Below are 26,799 nucleotides of genomic sequence, written 5' to 3'. Positions count from 1 at the left end.
TAAATGAATGTGCATGTGCCACTCAAACCAACAACAGATAAAGGATCATCTAAATCAGACAGTGCTTTGCTGTGTGGTGATCGTTCAACATCAAACCACGATTACAGTATCAAACCGATGAATATATGCAGGCTATAAAGTTATTAGGTTTCTTCTCATCATGTAAGTATGAAAAAACCCAGGGAAAATAAGAATATTTACACAGATGACTGTACTATATGTGACCTTGGACCAAATAAGGATAATAATTTTAAATTTGAGATTTATACATCATCAGCTGAATAAATAAGCTTCCCATTGATGTATGGTTTATTAGGATACAATATTTGGCCGAGATATAACTATTTGAAAAAATCTAAATATTGAGAAGATTGCCTTTAAAGTTGTCCAAATGAAGTCCTTAGCTATGCATATTACTACTAATAATACATGTTTATAAATAGGAAATTTACAAAATATCTTCATGGAACATGGTCTTTACTTAATATCCTAATGATTTTTGGCATAAAAGAAAAAATTATAATTTTGACACATACAATGTATTGTTGGCTATTGCCACAAATATACCATGCGACTTATGACTGGTTTTGTGCTCCAGGGTCACATATACTAAATATAATGCCGTATACATATTAATGCCGTATACATACATACAATACATTTATGTTATGTCTGAAAAATCTTTTAGAAATTTCAGTCTGGAGAAGTATGGAATTTTGAAATGGAAAATGTGTAGGAACCCTGATTATTATTATGGACACACTGATTTGCAATCTAAAATGCTATTTTTTGTGTGTTGTATAAACAGTACTTCACCATGGAGATGTTGATGCTGAGCTTGAGAAACAAGACACCAATAAAACAGATGGCACGGTGTACATGAAACCTGGTGAGGATTCAGAGATGCCTCCTCGCCCTCTCAGCCCCACGCGTCTACAGCCCGTGGTGGCCCCGCAGACGGAGATGGACACGGACCTCGACGAACTGATGCGCATCCGGGCCGAGTTCCCCAGGGCCCTGAAGAAACGCGGCTCAGTCGATGTTCCTCTGACCCTGCTTGACTTGCCCACTTCCCAACCCAACCATTACAAGCAGATGATGAATAAAATGTTTCGCAGGAAGACCATCCGCATCAAGGAAGAACCGGCTGCTGAAAGCGGCAGCTCTTCCGATGGAGAAGAGAGTACCAAGTCTGCTGTGACAATAGATCCAGTTCCAATCACAGAGATACAGGTCTCTCCTAACCAGAAGGTGAAGGGCAGACAGATTATATATTGCTCAGTAACAGTAGACACCAGTGACGGTTAAGAGGATATTTGATTTTAATCTGCTTTTCAATCTTATCCGCCCTTACAGGGTATTCACTCTATCTTACGGAAGGGCAGCAAAGCCAATAAATCCTCCAGCCGTAGAGCTCACTTGAGCCCACTGGTTCTGATGTTGGATGGGTCCTTAGTGGGAGAGTTGGAAACTGTACAGAGGGCTGCACAGGAGGTATGTCTCACTGCTTGGGAATTCGGGTGGTACCTTGCAGTACGGTTGCTTAGAGGTGCTGGTAGCTTGCGTCCGCACTGTATAGGGTTATTTTCAGTCTGGGGCGACAGCACACAACAAGAAATGCTAAAAAAACAGAACTGAATACATCAGAACACATGGGGCCCGATCATACACCCGGCGCAATGTGAAACCAGGGTCTTTTGCTAGTTTCAGCCCACCGCAGTTATCATTTTCACGTCCAGCTCCACGTTGTTTAAATAGCAATGCACTCACGCCTACCTGTTCGTCCATGGGCGTGCTGGTCTGAAAACCAGGCGTGTTCAGGCGCATTGTTGGCGTGTTGCTATTTTGAGGAACTGAAAATGAATGTGCCATTGACCAACAAAAACCTGCAGTATTTTTTGTGTTATTTAAAGGGTGTGTTAGTAATATGTGCCTATAGGCGGGTGCACAACACGCATACACTCTGCTTATTACACACAGGAATGCACAGCAGCACACACATTTTTAAATATTAAAAATGAAAGGATTCCTCACTGGAGAAGCGTTCAGTCTTTCCGCTCGCAAATTCCGCCATGTAAATAGCGAATCCATGTAAGTAGCACTGGTGCTCCCAAATTCAAAAAATTAAGAGCACCACAACTAAAATGTTTATATATTATATCATATCATATATTATATAATGTTTAAATGTTTGTGTGCGTGTGTCATGTGCAATTAGGCTAAATCGGTCATTCAAATGTCAGAATAAAAATGTAGTGAAAGTCTGATATCATGCCTTGAATACATCTAGTCTTGAGATGTATTGCATTTAACTCTTTCCATGTCATTAATGTAATTTTCCAGTAATTTTATATAGTTATGTACTATTACGCAACTTCTGAAAGAATCTCCGGATTAAAACAGGAGCAGAAACAAGCAATAAAAGCATTGCTTATGCACATTGTAGTCTGATTTTCTCAGCTTTTTGTTCAAAATGTTGCTTATTTTATAAACACCCGCATTCAAGTATTGATAAAAAAAAATGCATGAAACTAGAATAAAGTTATATATATATATATATATATATATATATATATATATATATATATATATATATATATATATATATATATATATATATATATATATATATATATATATATATATATATATATATATATATATATATATATATATATATATATATATTATTGCTTGTTCATACAACAAATTATTCTGTTGACTGGCAACTTTTAAAAAAAACGCTGGTGGGGAAAGAGTTAACGTTTTTAAGTTTGAATGTAAATATTTACACAAATTAAACATTAAAACTAGAAGTGAAAAAATAAATGTAACTAATAAAATAATTGCAAAAATTTAAATGTGAATGTGCAAAGGAATTACTATAAGTGTACACTAAAATCTGAACAAAAAATTTGAAAGATACAAATTTAATTAAATATGTTAACATGTAACAATTGTGCATGAATCAAAATACTTCAAACTAATGCGGAAAATCAAAATACAAAATAAAATAAAAATGTCAAAGTAATCAAGTGTCAAAATGCATCCCATACCTGTAAATGTAATGTTGTGTAATTCTTCCGTTTGCTATGTTAAGAGTGCACTTGTGTGTCCCGGTATAGATGAGTGACCCGAGCCAGTCTAATGATGAAGGCATCACAGCCCTTCACAATGCCATCTGCGGTGGACACTTAAAAGTGGTGGAGTTCCTGGTGGGGATAGGGGCTAACGTTAGCGCTCCGGACAGTCACGGATGGTGAGTGATCAATTCAACAAGTGTGTGTGTGTGTGTACATATGTATGTGTATATATATATATATATATATATTAGTGCTGGGAATCGATTAAAAACTAAAAACTAATTAATTACATTTTTTCTGTAATTAATCGCACGTTTTTAATATTTTGATATTGTATTCATTTCAGTTACTCTCCAAATTAATGTAGAAACAATTTAGAGACAGCATATTTAAAATATTTGTTGTAATGGCACCTTTTATGAATGAAGGCCAGTATCACTGATACTAATGTCTCTATGAAACATTAATGACGTTACATTACAGTATAACTGAAAGCTCCCAATTTCAACATTTATTAGGCTTTAAAAAAACAACTTTTAATTTAAGTGAACTTAAATAAACCCATTATAATAAATGTTATATTTACCCATGGGCTTCCCTGTTAGACATATACAGAAATGTAATAGTTACCAAACACCTTTCTTAACTGCATAAATAATAAATGAAATATAGATTAATAATCATTTAAAGCTACACTTTTCTCTGTTCCCGTTGTTCTTTGATGAACATTAATGACAGACATCATCAGTGCTCCTGTCACTTTAAGATCGGCCGCTGACAAACATGACGCGGATCTGACGCGCTGTCACGTGCATCTCATTTTCTCACGTTCATTTAAGACGTTATTGAACTAATTTAAGACTCCTAATATGAGAATACTCGACAAAACTAGCGTTTTGGCAAAATTATCTGTTGTTGTTAGTGTTTGTTCAAGAGCAAAAGAGAACTCAATGTGTGCACGAGACAGACGCGAGTCCGTCTATGCGTCGAGTGTGTGTGTCAGAGTGTCCCAATGAGCTGACAGACGCACCCACACAGACAGGACATTGACATACAGCGTGTTCTCTTGTGTCTTGTCTGGTCTTGTCGCGCTTAGATTGTTTAAAAGCATTTACATGAATAAGAGCGTGATCATATAATGTAACGCTTGGCTAAAATGGATATAAAAACGGACGCTGCGTTAATTGCGTTAAATATTTTTAATGCGTTAAACAGAAAATTAATGGACCGCGTTAATTTATATTTATATATATATATATATATATATATATATATATATATATATGTATATATATATATATATATATATATATATGTATATATATATATATATATATATATATGTATATATATATATATATATATGTATATATATATATATATATATGTATATATATATATATATATATGTATATATATATATATATATATATATATATATGTATATATGTATATGTATATGTATATATATATACCAATATATATATCCAGCCAAAAGTGAGCGCACATAAAGTAAAATACACACAAAATGGCGATCTTGACGAGTATTCACATAAACACAGTCAGTTATGTTTTAAAAAGAGAAAGAAAACGCACGTATAACAGTGTAATGGATCCGTGCGTCAGGTCTTAAAGTGACAGCAGCCTAATAAACCTACTGCCAAATTATGAGATAATATTAAAAATATCTATATGGCCGTCTTTGCCCATGGTATCAATGTCAAAACTGTGGCTAGTGAAAATGCTGAGTGGCTAGTAACTTTGGAAAACTACTAACCACAGTGGCTGGTGAGCAAAAAAGTTAGTCAAGCCCTGTATGTGCCTGTCTTTGCATATGTATGCACACTCTATATTCACTCTCATCTCATTGGCAGGACGCCTCTGCACTGTGCTGCATCCTGTAATGACCGTAAAATGTGCGAGTTTCTGGTTCGGAACGGAGCAGCGGTGATGGCCGTGACAGACAGCGATGGGGCCACAGCGTCACAGAAGTGTGACCCGTATGCCCCAGCCTTCGAGGAGTGTGAGGGCTTCCTGAGAGGTGAGAAAAAAGGAAAATTACTTGTGTACAGAGGTAAAATTCATGGCGCAACACAAGTTTTTACAGGCGTAACGCCTACATGTGTGTCAACTCCCAGCTTTATATTTAGCATATCACAATGAGCTGTACATTCCTGAGTTAATAGTACCATCAGCTCTTATGGGTTGGAAACAACGGTCAAGTATAAGTCAGCCAATTTATAAACTGTCGGGTGGAGATGACATGCGATACACCCTTATTAACTCACAGACACTCATTTCAGCACAGTCATGTATGTAGGAGTTTAATTTGCTGCAGCCACCATTATGCTCAGTTTAATGTGTGTGTGTTTTTGTTTAGGTATAGAGGAAGCGATGGGCGTAGAGAACAGTGGGGTGGTGTATGCTCTATGGGGATATCCTGCCCAGGCTCCAGACGAACTGAGCTTCAAAGAAGGAGACATGGTGACCATCCTGCAGAAGCCTGAGGGGGTGGACTGGTGGTGGGCTTCACTGTATGGCAGAGAGGGCTTTGTCCCAAACAACTACTTTGGGGTAAGAAGGGAAGATACAATAATGGTCTAATACAATGGTTCTCAACTAGGGGACTGAGGGGGGCCTCAGCGAAAGGGGCCACTTGACGACTTAAAATATGATTTAATTATACATAAAAAATATAACTTAATTAAAATGCTGAAAACACAAAACAATCAAGATATTTCTTTTTCCCCTTCAATAACTATTGTTTTATTTTAAGAACATAGTGAATCAGAAACTTCTGGGATCAAAAAAAAATAATTAATTTAATGTAATATATCAACACTCCCAGTTTCTAAAAATATTTTAGACCATATGGGCGGGCCTTTTAATAATTTTGTTTACACTTTATTTGAAGGTGATGTTGCTAAAGTGTAATTGCATTGTAGGTATTGAGTAATATGAATTAACTACATGTACTTACTGTGGGGTTATGGTTATGGTTTTGCTATGTTTGGTTTATTTGCATAATTTACTGTTATTACTAAAGTACATGGGTGGTCTTTGAGTCAAAAAGGTTCTAAATGTGCAGCCAGTCACACTTACTGAAATAAACTTGCTGCAAAATGCCCAAATGAAATAGACCATTTTTCAGCTGTTTAAAGGTGCAGTAAGTGATTTCTGAGAAATACTGTTGAAAGTGGACCAGACCGAGCAGCACAACTTAGCAAATCAGAAGTAGGGGGTGTGTCCACTCGTGATGGGGAGAGAGAGTGAGCCAATCAGCAGTAGGGGGTGTGTCCACTCATGATGGGGAGAGAGAGTGAGCCAATCAGCAGTAGGGGGTGTGTCCACTCGTGATGGGGAGAGAGAGTGAGCCAATCAGCAGTAGGGGGTGTGTCCACTCATGATGGGGGAGGAGAGAACGTGAGCTAATCAGCAGTAGGGGGTGTGTCCACTCATGATGGGGGAGGAGAGAAAGTGAGCTAATCAGCAGTAGGGGGTGTGTCCACTCATGATGGGGGAGGAGAGAAAGTGAGCTAATCAGCAGTAGGGGGTGTGTCCACTCGTGATGGGGGAGGAGAGAAAGTGAGCCAATCAGCAGTAGGGGGTGTGTCCACTCATGATGGGGGAGGAGAGAAAGTGAGCCAATCAGCAGTAGGGGGTGTGTCCACTCGTGATGGGGAGAGAGAGTGAGCCAATCAGCAGTAGGGGGTGTGTCCACTCGTGATGGGGGAGGAGAGAAAGTGAGCTAATCAGCAGTAGGGGGTGTGTCCACTCGTGATGGGGGAGGAGAGAAAGTGAGCCAATCAGCAGTAGGGGGTGTGTCCACTCATGATGGGGGAGGAGAGAAAGTGAGCCAATCAGCAGTAGGGGGTGTGTCCACTCGTGATGGGGAGAGAGAGTGAGCCAATCAGCAGTAGGGGGTGTGTCCACTCATGATGGGGAGAGAGAGTGAGCCAATCAGCAGTAGGGGGTGTGTCCACTCATGATGGGGAGAGAGAGTGAGCCAATCAGCAGTAGGGGGTGTGTCCACTCGTGATGGGGGAAGGTAGAGAGTGAGCCAATCAGCAGTAGGGGGTGTGTCCACTCGTGATGGGGGAAGGGAGAGAGTGAGCCAATCAGCAGTAGGGGGTGTGTCCACTCATGATGGGGGAGGAGAGAAAGTGAGCCAATCAGCAGTAGGGGGTGTGTCCACTCATGATGGGGGAGGAGAGTGGGCCAATCAGCAGTAGGGGGTGTGTCCACTCATGATGGGGGAGGAGAGTGGGCCAATCAGCAGTAGGGGGTGTGTCCACTCGTGATGGGGAGAGAGAGTGAGCCAATCAGCAGTAGGGGGTGTGTCCACTCATGATGGGGGAGGAGAGAGAGTGGGCCAATCAGCAGTAGGGGGTGTGTCCATTAATGATGGGGAAGGAGAGAGAGTGAGCAAGAGGGAGATTTGAAGAACGACTGTAGACAGAGAGATGGCCGAGAGACATTACAAAAGAGTTGGTTATGATCAGGCAAGAGATTTAGGACCTGCGTTAATATTAGAAAAGCTTTCCAGCACTGGAGAGATCTAAGCAGGAAGGCCTGAAAACGAACACAGAGGTTGTGTTGTTTCTGCTCCATACTTGAGCAACATTGGTTTTGCTATGTTTCACAGAACCAATGCTGTTGTTGTAATGTTAGCTGTAGTAACAGGACAGTTTTGAGTGTCATTGTTTGTCTGGAGCTGCTGGCGACTAACAACTACAACTCTAGCTTTTATATACTCTTGTGTACTCTGTTCATTTTTTGTTCTTCCTTTTTCTTCTTTATTTTTCACGAAGCATAATTTTGCTTCACTTCAGCTATAAAGAGACATCCACTTGCATTGTGTGTTTGTGCAGTTTGGGGGGCGGAGCAATGAAGATAGGGGTGTGTTTGTTTGGGTGGATTTCAGATATGTTTCTCAGAAATTGCTTACTGCACCTTTAAAGACCACCTTGGACTAGAAACAAACCGGATACCATGTTCCAAAAGCCAGTTTAAACTGGTACAGTATGATTTTTTTCTAAAAAAAGTTTTTCTACAGTGTTCATAGTAGAAATTAAAACACAAAATATGTGCTGGTGTCTCCCCCTGCAATGTTTAAAATGCTGTTTGTCTGGACAAGTGTAGCAACCTTTTGTCTTGCATACATTCTCTTCATTTTTACTCTGTCTTTAAAGGTCTTTGTTGTTGTTCTCTCTCATGCAGCTTTTTCCAAAAGTGCGGCCTAAGTCCCTCTGCTGAACCCACCCGCTAACATAAGACATAAGCAATCAGTGCATCTGAATCATGCCAGCCAAGTCTGAACGCAGGTTTCACATGTGTGTTTGAATATGTGTACGCAATTTAAAAAAAAAAAATTGTTCAGTTTTCACTATAAGAACACCATGACAAAGTCACTTCACTGGGAATAGTGGATATATAAGTTCATATAGACCTTACCAAAGGAAAAACTGTCATTAAGAACAATTTAGCTTGTAAATCAGCACATGCTACCGATTTCATTTGAGAACAGGGAGAAAAGTTTCATTGTATGAACAAACTGGACTGGATTTGATAAATGTTTGAAGGTCTCATTTGTTTGTTTGGAAAGGCTCATTCTCTGTCTTGACTAATGTTTTTCAGCACTGAGCAGAAAGGAATTCATCAGTCTGTCAGTATTGCTTTTTTTATGCATATTTTGCATGTTAGTTTTATCAGTTGTTAATCAGTAATGTTACATTTATACAAAAAAGGGGGTTTTAGAGATGTATTTGAATAACTGGTGTCCTAACTCAGCTTCATATTCTTTTTTTACAGTATTCCACACCAAAATGTTAGCCTTTAATTTTTTTAAATGTAATTTTTAACTTGCTACTTCTATCCCTGTTTTCATAGTGACCTAGTATGAAATATGAGTGAATGTTTTCTTCTCATTACAATATACTCGCCATGTGGGTTGTATATTAAATATTTGCTTTGATGTGAGGGAAGTTTGCTTTAGAGGTGTGTGTGTGTGTGTGTGTGTGTGTGTGTGCGTGTGTGTGCGCGCGCGTGAGTGTTTGTTTGATTAGCCTTGTTGAATCCACTGACTGTGACTGTTTTAAAGACAATGACAAATTGTTACTCTCTGTAATACTCTTGCACAAAAGAAACATAAATAAATACTAATTGTACATTTGTGGCTTGTTTGATTCTTTACAGGATTTGCATAATTGCTAATAAAGCTTATTGCACACAATGCATTCAAGCCAACAGCAGAGGGCAAAGCTCAGTCAGTTTTGATATCACACAAAACACATTTACATTTTGCACCCATCACCCCTAGAGGTCACCCAAGCAGCATTTTCATATGTCTGCAAGTCTGCAAATGATATATGAGCTCAATTTTCTTCAACCTCTTGGTCAGGTATATAAATCCAATGTATTTTGATTAACGAGATTTCTATAGAGATGGGGAATATATTATTGGAAGCATATTTGATTAATCAATTATTTAGCATTATTATGTAAGGCAAAAAAAGCTAGTCATTAATCTTGTTAATTAAGTTCCTGAGGATTCCTTTGATCAGACTCGTTCATTCCACCGCACTCAAATGATGCATGCTGACATTATGCTATGAAAGATTTTTATATTCTCGTATGCAAATATAATTCTGGGCATAGCCTGTTAATAACACAAAGCCACCACCTACACTGGAAGAACTGAAGTGTCATCCAGAGCTTTTATTTTCTATTTGCTTGTAATATCTTTATGCTTGTGGTAAGATTACATAAGCCTCGAGGGGCTTTATTCTCCTGAATACAGTATTCTGAGAACCATGGGCTAAGTAAACATCACTGTGCACTATTCACAGCTGGGTACTCGTGTATGGAGCTAAAGTACTTGTGGTAAATGTCCTCAGCGCATAGTGAGAGTGTTATACGCGAGTGCGTTATTTTTTATCAAGCGTGTATTAAATATAAATTATTTGTGTTTAAATATTTTTTATAATAAATAAATCACCACTCATACTTACCGGTACTAATTCCGCGTTTCTCGTATCACTCCGCGATCTCGCTCTCTTCATACAAACTGACGTTTGAGTAAAATGGCGCCTTTTTGCGTTTTGAAATGGTGCAGCGTCAACGGCTTCATTGGCAACTAAAATGGCCTCGGAGGACTTCAGTATTATTTATTTTATGGCTTACATTTATTTTATGGATATAATAAGTTTAGGAGTTTCCCATGCACCGTTTTGACAGGCAAACGAAAACACTGCTCTGAAGAACACAAAACGGTAAGAGACACAAAATGATGTAGGCTATGAGAGAAAATTTTAGAGAAAGAGAAGAAAGTTGAAAGCTTTCTGTCTAAAAAGGATAGTTCTGGGCTAGTCTGGGATAGGGATAGTTCACTGGGAGAATGAAGGGACGTGTTTTTTAAATTGACCAAATTAACCCTCTGGTGCTCTTTATTTAGGGGTTGCATTGGTTGTCTTCCACCTAAAAATTGAACTTCCTCCACCTCAGTAAAACCAATGTAATTTATTTTTGTTCAATAATATTTTTTCTTTTTCATTTTGTATTTTGAGATGATTTGATGGTATTTTTAAATATTTATGCAATAATTATGGTCTATTTTTGCAATTGAAAATTATAAAAAAAAATGTTTTTGTAATAAAAAAATTAATTATTGCACATGCATAGTGTTTCAGGTTAAAATAGAGACTAGTGCTGCGTCCCAATTCGCCTACTTATACTACGTCCTAAAAGTATGTTCTGTTTTTGTGAAGAAAAAGTACATACTTTTGAGTGTGTAGCAGAAGAGTATGCAAGCTTTGGGACATACTACTTCGTCATCTTTAACGGACTCTGTTGCTTATTTACGTGCGTCCCATCACCGTTTAAACTGCCCTGGCTGTCAATCATCGTCACAGTTCAAATCCTCCACATTCAATTTAATTTCCTACCGTATCGGAGAGAAATGTAGCCTCACGTTGATCTGCCATCCGTGGGTCTTTAATGCAGAGACTCCCCTCATGTCTTTGCAAAGTTAATGGCCAAACGTATCATTACAAACGTTCTCAATGCTGCTGCAGGTGAAATATAATGTTACTAACATTGAATAAATATCTTTTTGTCAGGTTAAATACTGATAATTGCTCACTCAAACCCCTTTATCTAATCCTCTCTACTTAACCGTCAGACTCGCGTAACCGTCATGTTTGTAGTTCTTTAACACTTTTTATCCGCGTTTGTAGTTCTAATCGAATCCTCGTCCATCTCGCAATGGGTTGTGGGCAATATCAGCCGTTACTGTGCGTTCACACCGCCGCCGGCGAGAGCGTCAAAGTGGCCGGAAGTCATTCATTCTCAATGGGAGCCCGGCGGCGAGCTCCGGCGAGAGCGGCGCGGCGCGTCTTGGACGATTTGGGCGTCGAGGAGAGTTGGAATCAGGTCAACTTTATGGTAATGAGCTATGACGCGGTTCGGCGGCAGCCGGCGGCAACCAATGGGAATGTAGAAGTGCTCCGCTTGAAATGATTCCCGAGAACGCAGTGCTGTAAACTTTGGTTCCTACCACATTTAGTTCCCAAGCAAAATGGAGGAGAGGCTGATCATTGCGGTAGCGGGTTTCCCGATCATTTACGACGTGTCCCTGTTTGCGTACAGGGACACAAATAAAAAAAATGACGCGTGGACCAAGGTGTCTGAAATTGTTGGAGTTCCTGGTGAGTTGTTGATGTGCTTTTACGTTATATATTTAATGAAAATAAGCGGGAATTGCAAGCTGTCTTTTTTGCGCCACTTTATCCCGCCAAAATTTACATTTTAATATGAATATCACGTAACTTAGTTCAAGTTTACTTGTACATTCGTGTCATTTTGTGCAGATAAAATGTGTTATATTATGTTTATTTTGTATATATCTGGTTAATCTCATACAGGCATTTCTTGAGTTAAATAACTTGCTAGCAAAGAGCTTCAGTGTAGTTACCGGTGTTCATTCAGCGCGCGCGCAGCTCAAACAGCATTGCACGACTAATAACTATGATTGGGACTGTCAAATTACATAACACGAATGAGAACACTATTGTAATAACTCGTTGAGAATTCATTGCGTCTAGTTGGCGTTTATATATATATACACACACACACAATCAGTGGCACATCTATGCCATTTCAGACATAGCATGCAAACAAGCTATTCTAAAATGTGTGTAATGAGGTATTTATATTGAATATGTGTTTTCTATTATCTTTTCACTAGCGGATGAGTGCAAAAAAAGGTGGAAGTCTCTTAGAGACACCTACCGTAAAGAGAGGAGGAAGGAGGCAGAGAGAAAGAGAAGTGGAGCAGGGGCAAGCAGTGTCCGGCCATGGCGCTACAGTGGGGTCATGGGCTTCCTCAACCCCTTCCTAGAAGATCGATTAGGGTCAGGCAGGACCATCAAGCCAGAGCCACACCAGTAGTCAGGGTCAGGCAGGACCATCGAGCCAGAGCGGTGTTCAGGGAGAGACACGTAGGAGAAAGCGAGTCAACAGTAGTGCTGAGTTCGAGGAAAGGATGCTGATTGCTTTGGAGGCTGTGAGCAGGAGAGCTAGCGCTCCTCAGGAGGACAGTGACAGCCTTTTTTTTAAAAGCCTTCTGGAGGACTTTAGGGCACTATCATTTAGCACCAGGCAGGATTTAAAATTTCAAATACATAAAATGGTGTATGAGGCTAAATGTTTAGAGGCTGGACACACTGAACACTGGGGAGAGAGTGACGGGGGGCAGCTGACAAGTCTGTGAGGGGTGTTTGTAAGCTCATTTCCCTCGCAGTCTTGTCAGCTGCACCTTGTGCTTTCTCCCCACCTTGTATAAAAGTGTTGTTTCCAGTGTTCAAAACTGTTCAGTATGAAAGTATGGTATGCAAGTGTTTGTTCCAGCAGTGTTTTTTTTCTTCTCAAAGTTATTTTTTTAAAGGTTTCCTTATAGTTATTTTTCCTTGAAGTTAATAAATCAAAAATAAAATATTGTTCTATAAAATATATTCCTGGTTTTGTGTTTTATATTATTACAAATCTATCATATTCCATATGAACTAAAATGTCCTTTTAACATGCTCTGTATCAATTTTTTTTAGTTAAATACATTTTTAGCACATTTTAGTTCATATTCATGGTGCCTAAAAATAGCACAGTTGTGTTGTCACATTCGATATTATATGTATAGAAATCATGCTTTTTTTGTGATTAATTGGTGGCTCTTAAAAGAGCCGTTTAAAGGCATGACTTATGCCACAGGTTGCCACGGGACAGCCCCCTCGTTGGAGAAATAGGCCATGAACTTCTCCCGGACACGGATGGCCTCGCGTGTGGCGTTGTTGCTGCCCGCTCGGGTGACCTCCTGTAGGCCAGCAGCTTCGCCGTCTCCTGCTGATGGTATGGGTACCCTGGTGATGTTCATGGACCTCCTCAGGAAGTTGTGCAGGACACAGGTAGCCTTCACACAGGCGTCCACGTTGGCAGGGCTGATCTCAATGACTCCTCTGTACATACGCCACTGAGATGTGAGAATACCAAAGGTATTCTCAACAATCAGCCTTGCCCGTGACAGCCTGTAATTGAACACTCTGTGCCTGCCGGGGAGATCCTGTCCAGGGAACGGCCGCATGAGGTCTCGGCGGAGTGGAAAGGCCTCATCAGCCACAAAAACATGTGGCTGTGGTCCCAAATGCTCTGCACCTGGCAGCAGAGCATCCTGTGGCAAGCCAAGGGTCCCATCTCGGAGTGCCTGGCCGAAGGTGGAGTTCGCCAGCACACCGCCATCGCTGGTCCTCCCGTAGCTGCCCACATCCACTACCCGGAAGCAGTACTTGGCATCTACCACCGCCAGGAGCACAACGGAGTAAGTCCCCTTGTAGTTAAAAAACAGGGACCCTGAATTGTCAGGGGCCCTGATCACCACGTGCTTGCCATCGATGGACCCAAGGCAGTTGGGGAAGTTCCACCGATCGAGGAAGTCACTGGCGATGCTTCGCCAGTCTTCAGTGGTGGGGACTGGCATGACCTCCTGTACCAGGGCATCCCATATTGCCCTGGCAACCTCTCCAACAATCCCTGCCACGGTGCTCACTCCCACACGATAGCTAAAAGCTATGGTGCGGTATGAGTCTCCGGTGGCCAAGAATCTTCAACAACAACAACAAAAAATTAATAACTACAAAATAAACAAAACCCTTCTCTATTTATTCTACTTCTACTCAACTGCATTTTCAGAGGGAAATATAGTACTTTTTACTTGACCTAGATTTTTCCACCTCAATAACTTCCTCAACAAACTCCAACAGTAAAATTCTGATTTTACATTAAATGGATAGTTGACCCAAAAATGAAAATTCGAGTTTGAGTAAATTATGACAGAATTTTCTTTTGAGTGAACTATCACTTTAATGTATAAGAAATAATAATCTAATGATATAATAGTCAGTTCACTTTTAATCCTTTAAGTTATATATATACTGTTTATAGTAATAGCCATCTGTATATTTATTCACTGTACATATTCACCTGTAAATTCAGTTCTGTTTATAGTAATAACGTCTCTCTATTTATACATATTTATACATATTCAGTACATATCCATGTCCTGCACTTACGCATCCATTGTATATCCTGCACTTGCTGCTATTGCACTTCTGGTTAGACCTAAACTGCATTTCGTTGCCTTGTACTTGTACTTGTGTAATGACAATAAAGTTGAATCTAATCTAATCTAGATATAGATATATATATCTATATATAGATATAGATATATATATCTATATATAGATATATATATATATATATATATATATATATATATATATATATATATATATATATATAGAGAGAGAGATGTATATAGATATAGATAGATATAGATAGATATAGATAGATAGATAGATAGATAGATAGATAGATAGAGAGATAGAGAGATAGATAGATAGATAGATAGATAGATAGATAGATAGATAGATAGATAGATAGATAGATAGATATATATATAGAAAAAAAAATTAACTCACCGTAGACAAATTGCGAGGCGCTCGGCCACATTAATAGCGCGCCGATAGTTGGTGTCCTGCCTCACAATTCGCGGACCCACTTTTGACAGCAAGCTGTCAAACTGGTCCCGGTCCAGCCTGAAATACCGCTGGAACCTGTCGTCATCGAGCCGCAGCTCCTGCACCAGCCGGTGATATTCCCCGAGCTGCGGACGGGCTTGCAGAATGTCATGCACCCATACAGATCTCCGACGTCTTCTCCGCAGGTAGAGCAATGCCACACCAAATGCAACCAGTTGATCATCCATAGTGATGTGAATTTGATAAGAAGGCGCTCAACACCTTTTATATGCAACATTTTCGCGCTAGAAAGCCTTTTTTTCAGCGGGAATGCAATTCATTTGCTCAGAACAACACCAATTTGACCAATTGCATTAATGCTGCACTTAAACCAGGACAGTTATTGTAAAGTAGGCTGCACGCAAATTAATGTTAAAGACCAGGCTAGCACCTATAACTGCATGTTGAAATTAGACTAGCACTTCCATGAACACAAAATCCACACCACACAAATGGCTTTTAAATGGTTTATTTCATTAGGAAACATGCAACTATAATTGTTAAGTTAACTTTCACATTTAAATGATTTCATGAGGTTATCTTATACGGGTATACCCTACTGTGGTCAGTCTGCACAAATGCCGATTTTTCAAATGCGAACATGAGTGTTTGTTTTGCGGCCGCTTTAAATACAGTTTTAAAAAAGACCAAGCGTTCGAACTACGTCAGAGCGGCAGCGCGTCCACGAATCTTTCTACAGCGTCGACGGCAGGGCGGCCAGAGCGAAGTTTGACGCTCTCGCCGGCGGCGGTGTGAACGCACAGTTAGAGTGCGCATCGATCTGCACTTCGGATTCTGACCGGAAATAGTAGACCATCCGGGAATCTTTGGAATACTCTTTTCAACATACTACGATTTGGGACATACTAATTCTTTTTTCGAATACTATTTAGTACGGATAATATGCGAATTGGGACGCAGCATAGGCCTTCAAAATAAATTTTTTGAAGGCAGATTAGCGCCCTCTTTTGGAATTATTTAAGAAATCATGCAACCATAGGTGTAATCACTAGAGGTCTCAATGGAGAGGCTTGAGAATTCACTAGTTCTGTTTTGAACACATTAAAGGGTTAGTTCACCCAAAAATGAAAATTCTGTCATTAATTACTCACCCTCACGTCGTTCGAGACCCTTAAGACCTCCGTTCATATTCGGAACACAAATGAAGATATTTTTGTTGAAAGCTGATGGCTGAGAAAGGCTTCAGATAGGCCTCCATTGGCATTGAGTACACTTATACTCCCAAGACGGATAAAAGGCACTCAAAACATCGTTACAAAGTCCATCTCACCACAGTGACTCTACAATAATCTTACGATGCGACGACAATAGTTTTTGTGCGCAAAAAAAATCAAAATAACACCTTTTTCCAACTTGTTACTGCCTTCCGTGTGTGCCTCCACGACGCATGCGCGAGAATATGACGCTGATCCGGCGTTCGGACACATGACCCAGAAGAGATTTGTTTACAATCAGAGGAAGACGCGCGTATCTCAGCTGTTGGATTCTATATTGATCGTGCTTTAGGTCTCGGCGTAGTGCTCAAAATGGGACTAAAGTGCGCATTTCATGGAATCCCGAACCCCGGCGCTACGTCATATTCTCGCGCATGCGTCGTGGAGGCACACACGGAAGGCAATAACAAGCTGGATAAAGGTGTTATTTTGACTTTTTTTTTGCGCACAAAAACTATTGTCGTCGCATCGTAAGATTATTGTAGAGCCACTGTGGTGAGATGGACTTTGTAACGACATTTTAAGTGACTTTTATGGGTCTTGGGAGTGTAAGTGTACTCAATGCCAATGGAGGCCTGTCTGAAGCCTTTCTCAGCCATCAGCTTTCAACAAAAATATCTTCATTTGTGTTCCGAATATGAACGGAGGTCTTACGGGTCTCGAACGACATAAGGGTGAGTAATTAATGACAGAATTTTCATTTTTGGGTGAACTAACCCTTTAAATGATTTTTTTTGTGATGGATTTGAATATATATTTAAAAAATCTCAAAGACTATTTATTATAAAGTTTTAGATATTTTTTTTTTGTTAGAAATATAGATTTTTTTTCCCTGTGAATTTGTGTTTTTGCAGATTTCCCATTCATTTCCTATGTTATCATTTTTGACCGAAGAGCACAAGTGGGAGTATTTTTTTTATGAACCCTTAGCATACTCAAATCATGCCCTCAATTTGTGTGTGTTTACATACCTAATGCTAGAAAAGTCGTACATGAAAATATTTGGTAAATTTTTGTGTTTTTGCCGATTTCCCATTCATTTCCTATGGTCGGTCATTTATGACCGAAGACAATGAACGCTACTTTTTTTTTTACGACCAAATAGCATGCTCGAATCATGACCCCAATTTTTTTGTGTGTTTACATACCTAATGCTAGAAAAGTCACCAAGTTTCATATCATTCCAATGAAGCTGTGATTTTTAACATTTCAAAACAGAAAAGTTTCTGGTCAGAAATGACCGAAGAGCACCAGAGGGTTAAGTGTGTAGATGTGTCTTTCACGCTCTATGGCAGGCAGTTTGGACATATAATTACTTGACATGTTTAATCTGAGTGATTTCTTAAGTTATTCACGTCTGCCGGCTGTGTATGGACGTTGTTTTGTGCCGCTATTTTGTATTGAACTCTATGGGAAGTCCAGTTTATTTTCCCCTAAAAAGGGGCGGTGACGAAATTGACAGTTAAAGGGTTAGTTCACCCAAAAAGGAAAATTCTGTCATTAATTACTTACCCTCATGCCATTCGACACCCGTCAGACCTCCGTTCATCTTCGGAACACAAATGAAGATATTTTAGTTGAAATCTGATGGCTCTGAAAGGCCTCCATTGACACAATGGCACGGTTCACTCTCAAGACCCTTAAAAGGTACTAAAGACGTCGTTACAAAGTCCATCTCACTACAGTGGTTCTAAAATAACTTTATGAATCGGCGACAATAGTTTTTGTGCGCAAAAAAACCCCTAAATAACGACTTACATGGTGATGACGATTTCAAAACAAGGCATCATGAAGCTTCGAAGCGTTATGAATCAGTGAGCCGAATGATGATTCGGATCGCGTGTCAAACCGCCAAACTGCTGAAATTTGGCGATTCAAACTGCTGAATCGACTCACTGATTCATAACGCTTCGAAGCTTCATGATGCCTTTCAGAGCCATCAGATTTCAACTAAAATATCTTCATTTGTGTTCTGAAGATGAACGGAGGTCTTACGGGTGTCGAACGACATGAGGGTAAGTAATTAATGACAGAATTTTCATTTTTGGGTGAACTAACCCTTTAAGTTCCTGGATGTGCCGATAACCCGTATGGGACGTGAGACAAACTAAAAAAAATCTAATTACACTTTAACTAAAAATTTTCCAAAGATGGTTAGCTGTCATTTTATGTCGTTTTTATAACGCTGATGTAAGTTCAAATGTTAAAAGTTTGGTTTTAGTTAGTTATTTAATGCTATAAAAACAGGAGTGTGACGTCATGATTGAGCGAAGTAGTCACTGAGGCACCAATAGACTTTTTCCGGGAGGAGATTGGACCTTTTGGACATTGGCGGCTTCACTTCTCTACAATGGAATAGAGTGAAGGTGTGTCGTCCATATTTTTTTATAGTCTATATGTGTAGGACTGGTGCTGTTGTGATGGGGCTTTGTATCGAATGGTGATTGTGTGAAGGTAGAACTCATTTGATGCCTCATTGGAACCCCATTATGATGGACGGTGCTTTGGAAAACTCGAACAGAGAGAGCGTGCCCCCCGTCAGAAACAAACCAAACCTCATATCCACAGGCACACCTGAATGCTTTTCAGCTTTTTTTAGTCGCTCCCACTTTTCTGACCTCATCCCTCTATTTCCCATACCTCGTTTTTTTTGCCTTGTTGAGTTCCACTCCACTGCCAGCCATCATCTGCTTCATTCTCTCTTGATTCTCTCACACTGTTCCTTCTGTGATTTTTTTTTTTATCTTCTTCTGTCTGCCCCCCCCACCTCTTTTTCCCTTCCCCTTTCTCAGACACACACTGTTAGTCCAGAGACGAGTTGGCCATTATTAGAGATGGCATTTTGGCCCATCAGCTCCTGACAGGCCCGCTTGACGTGACAAGACAGTGTACGTGCACCTCAAAACAAATAAATGTGTAATCAGCCTCCAACAGATGGGCTTTTCTGATGTCTCTGAAGGAAAAAAAAGGGGAAAAAATGAAAACATGAGTGGAAAAATGGAAATGAAAGGCTGTACTCTTTCTTTATCTCTTCCTTCCTCTTCATGTGTAATGAAGAAAAGGAAACCTGTCAGCTGGATATGAATGTAATCCATATTTTAGTGTTTAAGATTAATAGCAGAAGGATAAATTATTGGTGTGCATGACCAAATGCATCATAAAGTCTAATTGCATGACATGACCTCGGATAAAACTCTATATCGACAGCGCGTACTGATGACTGATTTCAGAGGCATCATGTCTATTCAAACTGGGGGGGGAAATCTGATTTGGCAAGTCCACTTAAAAATTAAGCACATTCTATTTAACCCTCTGAATTTGCATCTACTGAATTTGCACGTTCACTCGGCGCATCGCCAGTGAAAATCACTTGGGTGTGAACACTCAAGAAGCGCCGAAAAACATTGTGAAAAACGCTGGCGATAAGCAGGCGCGATATTCGTCCTGGTGTGTAGTTGACTAAAACTAGACTAAAACTAAAAACAATCCAGGTGACTAAAATATGACTAAAACTAAATGGCATTTTAGTCAAAAGACTATGACTAAAACTAAATCAAAATTTGCCGTCAAAATTAACACTGCCTAAAAGTCCACACCTCTTGAATTCAGGTGTAGAATCAGACCCATTGCCATAAGCACCTAGCTTTGCAGTCTGCAATTACAAACACTTGTGGAAAAAGTGGTAGGCTATTATTGGAAAGTGGAAGCGCTACAAAGCGGGGTCAGTCACAGAGCAGGGTCACCGAGTGTAAAAGCTGCCAGCGCTCTGCTGATTCCATAGCCGAAGAGTTCCCCACTTCCACTGGCATTAATATCAGCAGAAAAACTGTGCGGCGGGAGCTTCATGGAAACAGACTGTTTGGCAGTCTGATGATTTAGTCTGGGTTTGATGGATGCCAGGAGAACTGGACCTGTCTGACTGCATTGTGCCAAGTGTAAAGTTTGGTGGAGGAGGGATCATGGTATGAGTCTTTCGTTCAGGGGTTGGGTTAGGATCCTTACTTCCAGTGAAGGGACATCTTAATGCTTCAGCATACCAAGACATTTTGGACAATGTGATGCTTCCAACTTTGTGGGAACAGTTTGGGGATGGTCCTTTTCTATCCCAGCATGACTCCAGTGCACAAAGCAAAGCCCATAAAGACATGTTTGGATGAGTTTGGTGAGGAGGAACTTGAGTGGCCCGCACAGAGCCCTGACCGAAACCCCATCCAACACCTTTGGGATGAACCGAAACGGAGATTGTGAGACAAGCCTTCTTGTCCAACATCAGTGACCTCACAAATGCTCTTCTGGATGAATGAGCAAAAGATACAGAAACACCCCAAAATCTTGCGGAGTGTCTTCCCAGAAGAGTGGCAGCGTATCGCTGCAAATGGGGAAACCACTCCATGTATTTAGAATGCAATGTCATTACAATCCCGTTGGTACAATAGTCAGGTGTCCAAATACGTTTCTCGTAAATTTTAAAGTTATATCCATTTTAGTAATTTTAGTGCTTAAAGGGTTCACCCAAAAATGAAAATGATGGGAGTGTGAATGTACTGAATGCCAATGGAGGCCTATCTGAAGCCTTTCTCAGCCATCAGCTTTCAACTAAAATATCTTCATTTGTGTTCCGAATATGAACGGAGGTCTTACGGGTGTCGAACGACATGAGGGTGAGTAATTAATGACAGAATTGTCATTTTTGGGTGAACTAACCCTTTAAACGGATTTCCTTTGGTTGCCAGCTTAAGTTTTACATCATTTTATTTTAGCTTTATTTCAACTACCTAATGATTTTTAATAGTTTTAGTTGTTGAAAACATCACTGGCCCTCACACAAGCTATCATACATACATCATCCAGACGGCCCTCCTTGCACCAGATCCCTGTCCCTGAAGTCATAAATGTTGAATGTGCATCTTTAAAGCATTAGAGGCCATGTGCTGAGTAATTACCACAGAAGATATTGGCTTTATAAGATGGACACTTGGGAGATCTTTCTGTAAACAAGAGCATTTCTTAATGCATTATGTACTGGACAGACAATGCAGCAAGTGGCACACATAAGGACGGGGGCTGGCATGAGTAATAAAAACACTGAATGACTGCAAATTATGCCATTACTAACGCTTTTCGTTTCCCTTTTAAGAGTGTTTAATCAGTGTGTGTGCCTCAGTGAACAAATTCAGTGAACCTAATTAAAAAATTCAAACAAATCTTGTTTGTTTGACATGATGAACATGAAATGATTGCAGTCAGTAATTGTGGCAAAAAAAACCCTATGATAAAACTACGATAAACTAAAATACACAGCACAGTGTCAGAGCAGTTCAGAAGCTTATATTACACAAGTCTAAATTTGTGTTAGAAGGAAAGTCTTTTGGTTATTATCAAATTTTATTGACATTTGCCTTTTAAGCAGTTAGCTGAAGTTATAAAATGTACAATTTAATATTTTGAAACAAAATATACTTGTAATTAAAAAAAAAATAATGACAGTATTTGTATTTTGGCTAAATCCCATTTGGATGTATTCCATTTGACTGACTTGTAGTAATGGCGAGATACTAGTATTATATAATTTCTGTGTTATTAATATCAAGAAAAATATGATGCTTCTAGAAACAGTCATTTTGAACAGATATTTTCATATATTCAATTCAACACTTCATTATTCTGTTTGTTTGGCAAGATGCAATTACATTTATATTATGAGATTGAAATTTCAACAAATATTGCCTCTCTGTATGTTCTCGCGGTGCACCTTATGATTCATGAAAACATAATTATTCTTACTTTCTTTTTTTTACTTCTCATTCGCAGACAGCTACTAAGTAAATAACTATAAATGCCACTGTTGGCAGTACCGTAGACAAATGGACCCTGCCACGTTTTAATGGTGGACTGTCAGATTCACTCAATCCTTAATATGTGTTTATGGTTTTGGTTCAGCCCATCCTATAATTTGCATTGTATAGGGATGCACCGAAATTAACATTCTTGGCCGAAGCCTAATGATAATTAGGGGTGCACCGATCCGACTTTTTCAGTCCCGATACCGATACCGATGCCTGGGCTTTGTGTATCTGTCGATACCCGATACCGATCCGATATATTGTTGAATTAATAATAAACTGTATATCTTCCACCTTATACCTTCCTTGAAGAGACTAAAGGCGCCAGACTTTACTAACTAAACATAACTAAGACAAAATAACAGATGTATGTAAGGTGTTGAATTCTTATTTATTTAAAAAACAATTGTGCATTCAAATCTAAAATAGAATGTAATCTAACTTCTTTAAATAAATAAAATGTAGCAGTGGAAACAAAAAACAGTGTATTGGTCAAACATACAATAGTAATCTGACAGTTACCAAACATTTTTTACACTACAGATAATTGTTTTGGTATATAATCATATCAATATTAAAAAGTAGCATTACAAATTAACAAATAGTCTAATTTTCTGCCATATGCAATTTAATAAAAATTTTCAGCTAGCTAATAACAACTTAGTTCTGGTTTCACCTCACTCCAGATTAAATGATTGTAGGCTAGGCCTATTTATTTTACTACACATTGTCAACAGAAATAAGATGAAATACTGTTGATAATTAAAAATAATTCTTACTACCCACTCTTGCTAAATTGGGTAAGCACACTTGTGTTCTCATTTCAGTTGCGTTCTGAGTAAATTAATAAACTGAGTTCATGAGTTCAGTGTTGGACAGATCAGTTGTTCTGGCCAGTCGTTAAAATGATTCGGTTCAAAGGAGTCATCAGGTCACGAATCGGACATTAGCAGACGCGTTGTGTGCGAATCCCGTCTGTTAGAACATCGCGAAAGATGTCAACACACAGAAAACACTTCATAACTTGATATAATTTGTCTCCCGCTTATTGAAAGTATGCTTTATGTCAGCTGGTCAGAGAAGAGTCAATGTTTTTTGAGCGCAATTCACACCCAGTGATAATTCAAGGACAAAATTGTCCGAATGTGTCACGTGCAACATGGTTTCGGTCTTCCGAGCTTTTGATTTGGATTAATATGTGAAATATGAGAGCAAACACTGATTATTTTGAAGACCCAGAGAGCGCGCGCGGGGGAGGAGCTCTCAGATCGGTCTCTCTGTCACGCAGCATCTGTTCTACATCACTCGTAAATCACAATAACTCATCAAATTAGGCTTTGGCCGTCAAAAAAATGTCAATGCAGGAAAGACCCTGACTTTGCAGTAATACCCTCGAAACAGCGACGAACTAGTTGGCGTGGCAAGCGTGAAATATCTCCTCCACACAGCCGACTCTCTGGCTCGCTCCCTTCTAGCATGCGACACACGTGAAGCTGACGAATGACGTAGGTTCTGCTGCGACGGAAAAAAACACCTGGATCGGCTTGTGGATCTGTTCATTTTTCCGATCCCCGATCCAGCTATTTTGTCAGTATCGCGGCCGATATCCGATCCTAATATCGGATCGGTGCACCCCTAATGATAATAAAACACTTGGCTGAAGCCGAATACCAAACGCGTTTTTTCGAATTTTATCCATTTATTTTACCAATTTTTTCACCATTGCATAAATTAAATAGTACAATTTAGCGTTTTACTATTTTGTCTTGCTTTTAAAAGAAAAATAAATTACAAAACTACAATTTAACACTGAACATTTTTAACATTCCAGCAGACATTATACAAACAAAGCACAATATAACTTTTTAAAAAAATGTAAAAAAATATATATTTTTATTAATCTATTAGTCTGCCTTTACATTGCTTTAATGCGTTACTATTTCACAATGTCACTTCCAAACTTTGCAGCGCAACTGGTCATTAATTCTATTTGCAACATGAAAAACAATAGTTTTATTCGACTGTAGACTCGAAAGCGAGCCAAGACCGCTCCATTTACGATCACTAAACACTGTCGCTATGTCAGTTCATCGCAATCTCACAAAGTTCAATGAAGCTGCTAACAATGCTCAATAACTATCTTACATCGATTCGTGTCTACACTTTGTGTGTTTGTTCCTGAGAGGTTTTGCGAGCCTGTCACCGCAGCAGAAACACGTTGTAAACGGATACATTTGACGTTCTACAGACACAAATATGCACTGGAGCATTTGCCAATATATTATTACAGTATCAACTGAGGGTGATCTTGCTTGCATTTGAGTGTCTGCAAGCGGCCATTTTTGCGGACACTTTAATGCTTCCACACTTCCGACATGTTTGCTGCATTTAGAAGCGTGCGCGCCTCTCTCTCACGCGCTGGGTGCTATATTTGATCACGTCATTAAAAACGTCATTGTTCTGTACAATTTATTCTGTCTTTTCACTTATTCGGCCGAACCTCGAAAGTGCAATTTTTGCTATTTTCGGCCGAATAATTTCAGTTGCCGAGCATTCGGTGCATCCCTACTTATGATTCATAAACATAATTATTCTTACTTTCTTTTTTTTACTTCTCATTCGCAGACAGCTACTAAGTAAATAACTATAAACACGCCACTGTAGGCAATACCGTAGACAAATGAACCCTGCCACCTGTTTTAATGGTGGACTGTCAGATTCACTCAATCCTTAAAATGTGTTTACGGTTTTGGTTTAATTTTCACTGTATGTATAGATATTAAACATCCCGTCGGTGTGACACACATACACTCTCAGCATGCATGAGTCTGTGAGGCTCTCAAAATAGGGCAAAAGAGAGTGCCATATAAAAATATCTCCCCATCTTTTTCCATCTTCTTCTTCTTCTCTCCACTCCCCCCGTTTTTCTCTTTATCTCCATCTCTGCTCTTCATACCCTCCTGTCCCTCTCTCTGTTCCTCTGGAGTAATGAATAATAGAGGGATGCTTGTCTTCTCTCCCTCCTCCGGTTAATCAGGCCTCGCCTGGCTGCCCTCTCTGTCCCCTCCTTTCCTCTCTCGTTCTTTAATAAATCATTCAGTTTCAGGACGACAGCAGCCGCAAGTGGAGGAGAACACCCCTAAAGACCACCACATCCACAAATATCCTCTTCCTGTGTCTCCATTTTCTTCTATGTTTCTCATGAGACACATTTTCCATCTATTACTCTCACTCACCTGCTCCTACGCCAACCACGCTTCCCTTTTTATACCATTCTCTCTCTTTCTCTCTCTTTCCAGTCCATCGTGTTGTGCTCACATGTAGCATTGCAGTGATAGCGTCAGCCTAAAACTCATTCCCAGGTGCATTTATACAGGAAATTAGATTGCACTGGGATGATACGCATTTACACTGAAACTGGTTGATTGTACAGTGCAACAGTATTTGAGGCTGTCTACATTGGACGCAACGAGAAAAAATTGCAAATCTATGGCCACGTTCACATAGCACAACCGACAACCGCATTCTGAAGCCCAAAACATTTTCTGGACTCACAACCGTATTCTCGGAAAACCTGCGCTGTGTGAATGGAACCGGACAGGACATCTATTTTTCTGTCACGTCATACAGTGTAAGAGAGGCGCTCTGTGCTGCACACACACGTGTCTACCGTGTGTTGCAGGTCTTCATGTGTGGTTTCGATAACTTACAGCGACGGAGATATTAGCTGTGTGTCATCTGAAGGTTTTATGTTCCACCAGATATAAGTGCTGCTGTCTTTAATGAAGATTAGGGATGCACAGATGTATCGGCCGCTGATATTTATCGGCCGATTTTTGATCAATCCATCGGCATATCGGCTGTTAGGGCTGGGTAAAAAATATCGATTTCTCGATTTTAATTGATTCTCACTTTTACAAAACGATATCGATTCTTAAATCCCAAGAATCGATTAGTCTATTTTTTTTTTTTACGAAATTCAAAAACATAAATACTGTTTTGGCGCTATTGCGTGAGATCGCTCTGCCGCAGCTCAGCTCAAGAAGCAGCAGCGCAGAGCAAACATGAACGGATCTTCTCTTCCGCCTTAATACCAGTAACAGCGCAAAATAAACACGAATGAGCTTCTGAAAGTGTGTTAAAAGATACAGGACAACTTACCGAAATCCGTATCATGTCACATAGAATCGCTCAATCAGTGTTTCAACTGCAGAAAGATGCAAGTAAAACGGCTTACAAGTAAACAATGTCACATAACGTCACAGTTACCTCAGACAAACCGTATCCAGTGTCCATAAACTCGTTAGTCAGCTAGAAAAATTAACTCTAGAGAGGAGCATTTTGCTAATTATATGCACCATATTACATAGGATATTCATTGTCAATGTTCTTCAATATTTAATAAATCTGGCAAGTTTTTATGCCACCCTTTAAATGTTTATATTTCAAAAAAACTAATTGGTGTAGAATTATGATTATTTAATTGTAAAGTTAATATTATAACTTTATTATT

General features: G+C 39.5%; 2 protein-coding genes across 2 annotated transcripts in view; one reads left to right on the top strand and one right to left on the bottom strand.

The window, feature by feature from the left end:
- Positions 1-9,255, top strand: part of ppp1r13l (protein phosphatase 1, regulatory subunit 13 like) — a 34,956-nt gene extending 25,701 nt beyond the window's left edge. The window contains exons 8-13 of the mRNA XM_079825047.1: positions 809-1,251; positions 1,357-1,494; positions 3,126-3,259; positions 4,958-5,124; positions 5,464-5,657; positions 8,304-9,255. Of these exons, the coding sequence (XP_079681173.1) occupies positions 809-1,251; positions 1,357-1,494; positions 3,126-3,259; positions 4,958-5,124; positions 5,464-5,657; positions 8,304-8,339 (1,112 nt within the window). The 3' untranslated portion in view covers positions 8,340-9,255. The remainder of the gene's footprint in view (positions 1-808; positions 1,252-1,356; positions 1,495-3,125; positions 3,260-4,957; positions 5,125-5,463; positions 5,658-8,303) is intronic.
- A 4,080-nt stretch (positions 9,256-13,335) lies between these two features.
- Positions 13,336-15,396, bottom strand: LOC307132037 (putative nuclease HARBI1; the record flags this gene model as incomplete). The annotated part of the gene is made up of 2 exons (XM_079826171.1): positions 13,336-14,233; positions 15,110-15,396. 2 exons carry the CDS (start codon positions 15,394-15,396, stop codon positions 13,336-13,338), a joined length of 1,185 nt encoding a protein of 394 aa, XP_079682297.1.
- Positions 15,397-26,799: the final 11,403 nt, after the last annotated feature.

This window comes from Gobio gobio (genome assembly GCF_949357685.1).
Source record: "Gobio gobio genome assembly, chromosome: 9".
Taxonomy (NCBI): domain Eukaryota; kingdom Metazoa; phylum Chordata; class Actinopteri; order Cypriniformes; family Gobionidae; genus Gobio; species Gobio gobio.
The sequence above is the reverse complement of the archived record's forward strand: the minus strand, read 5'-3'. Positions and strand labels throughout refer to the sequence as shown.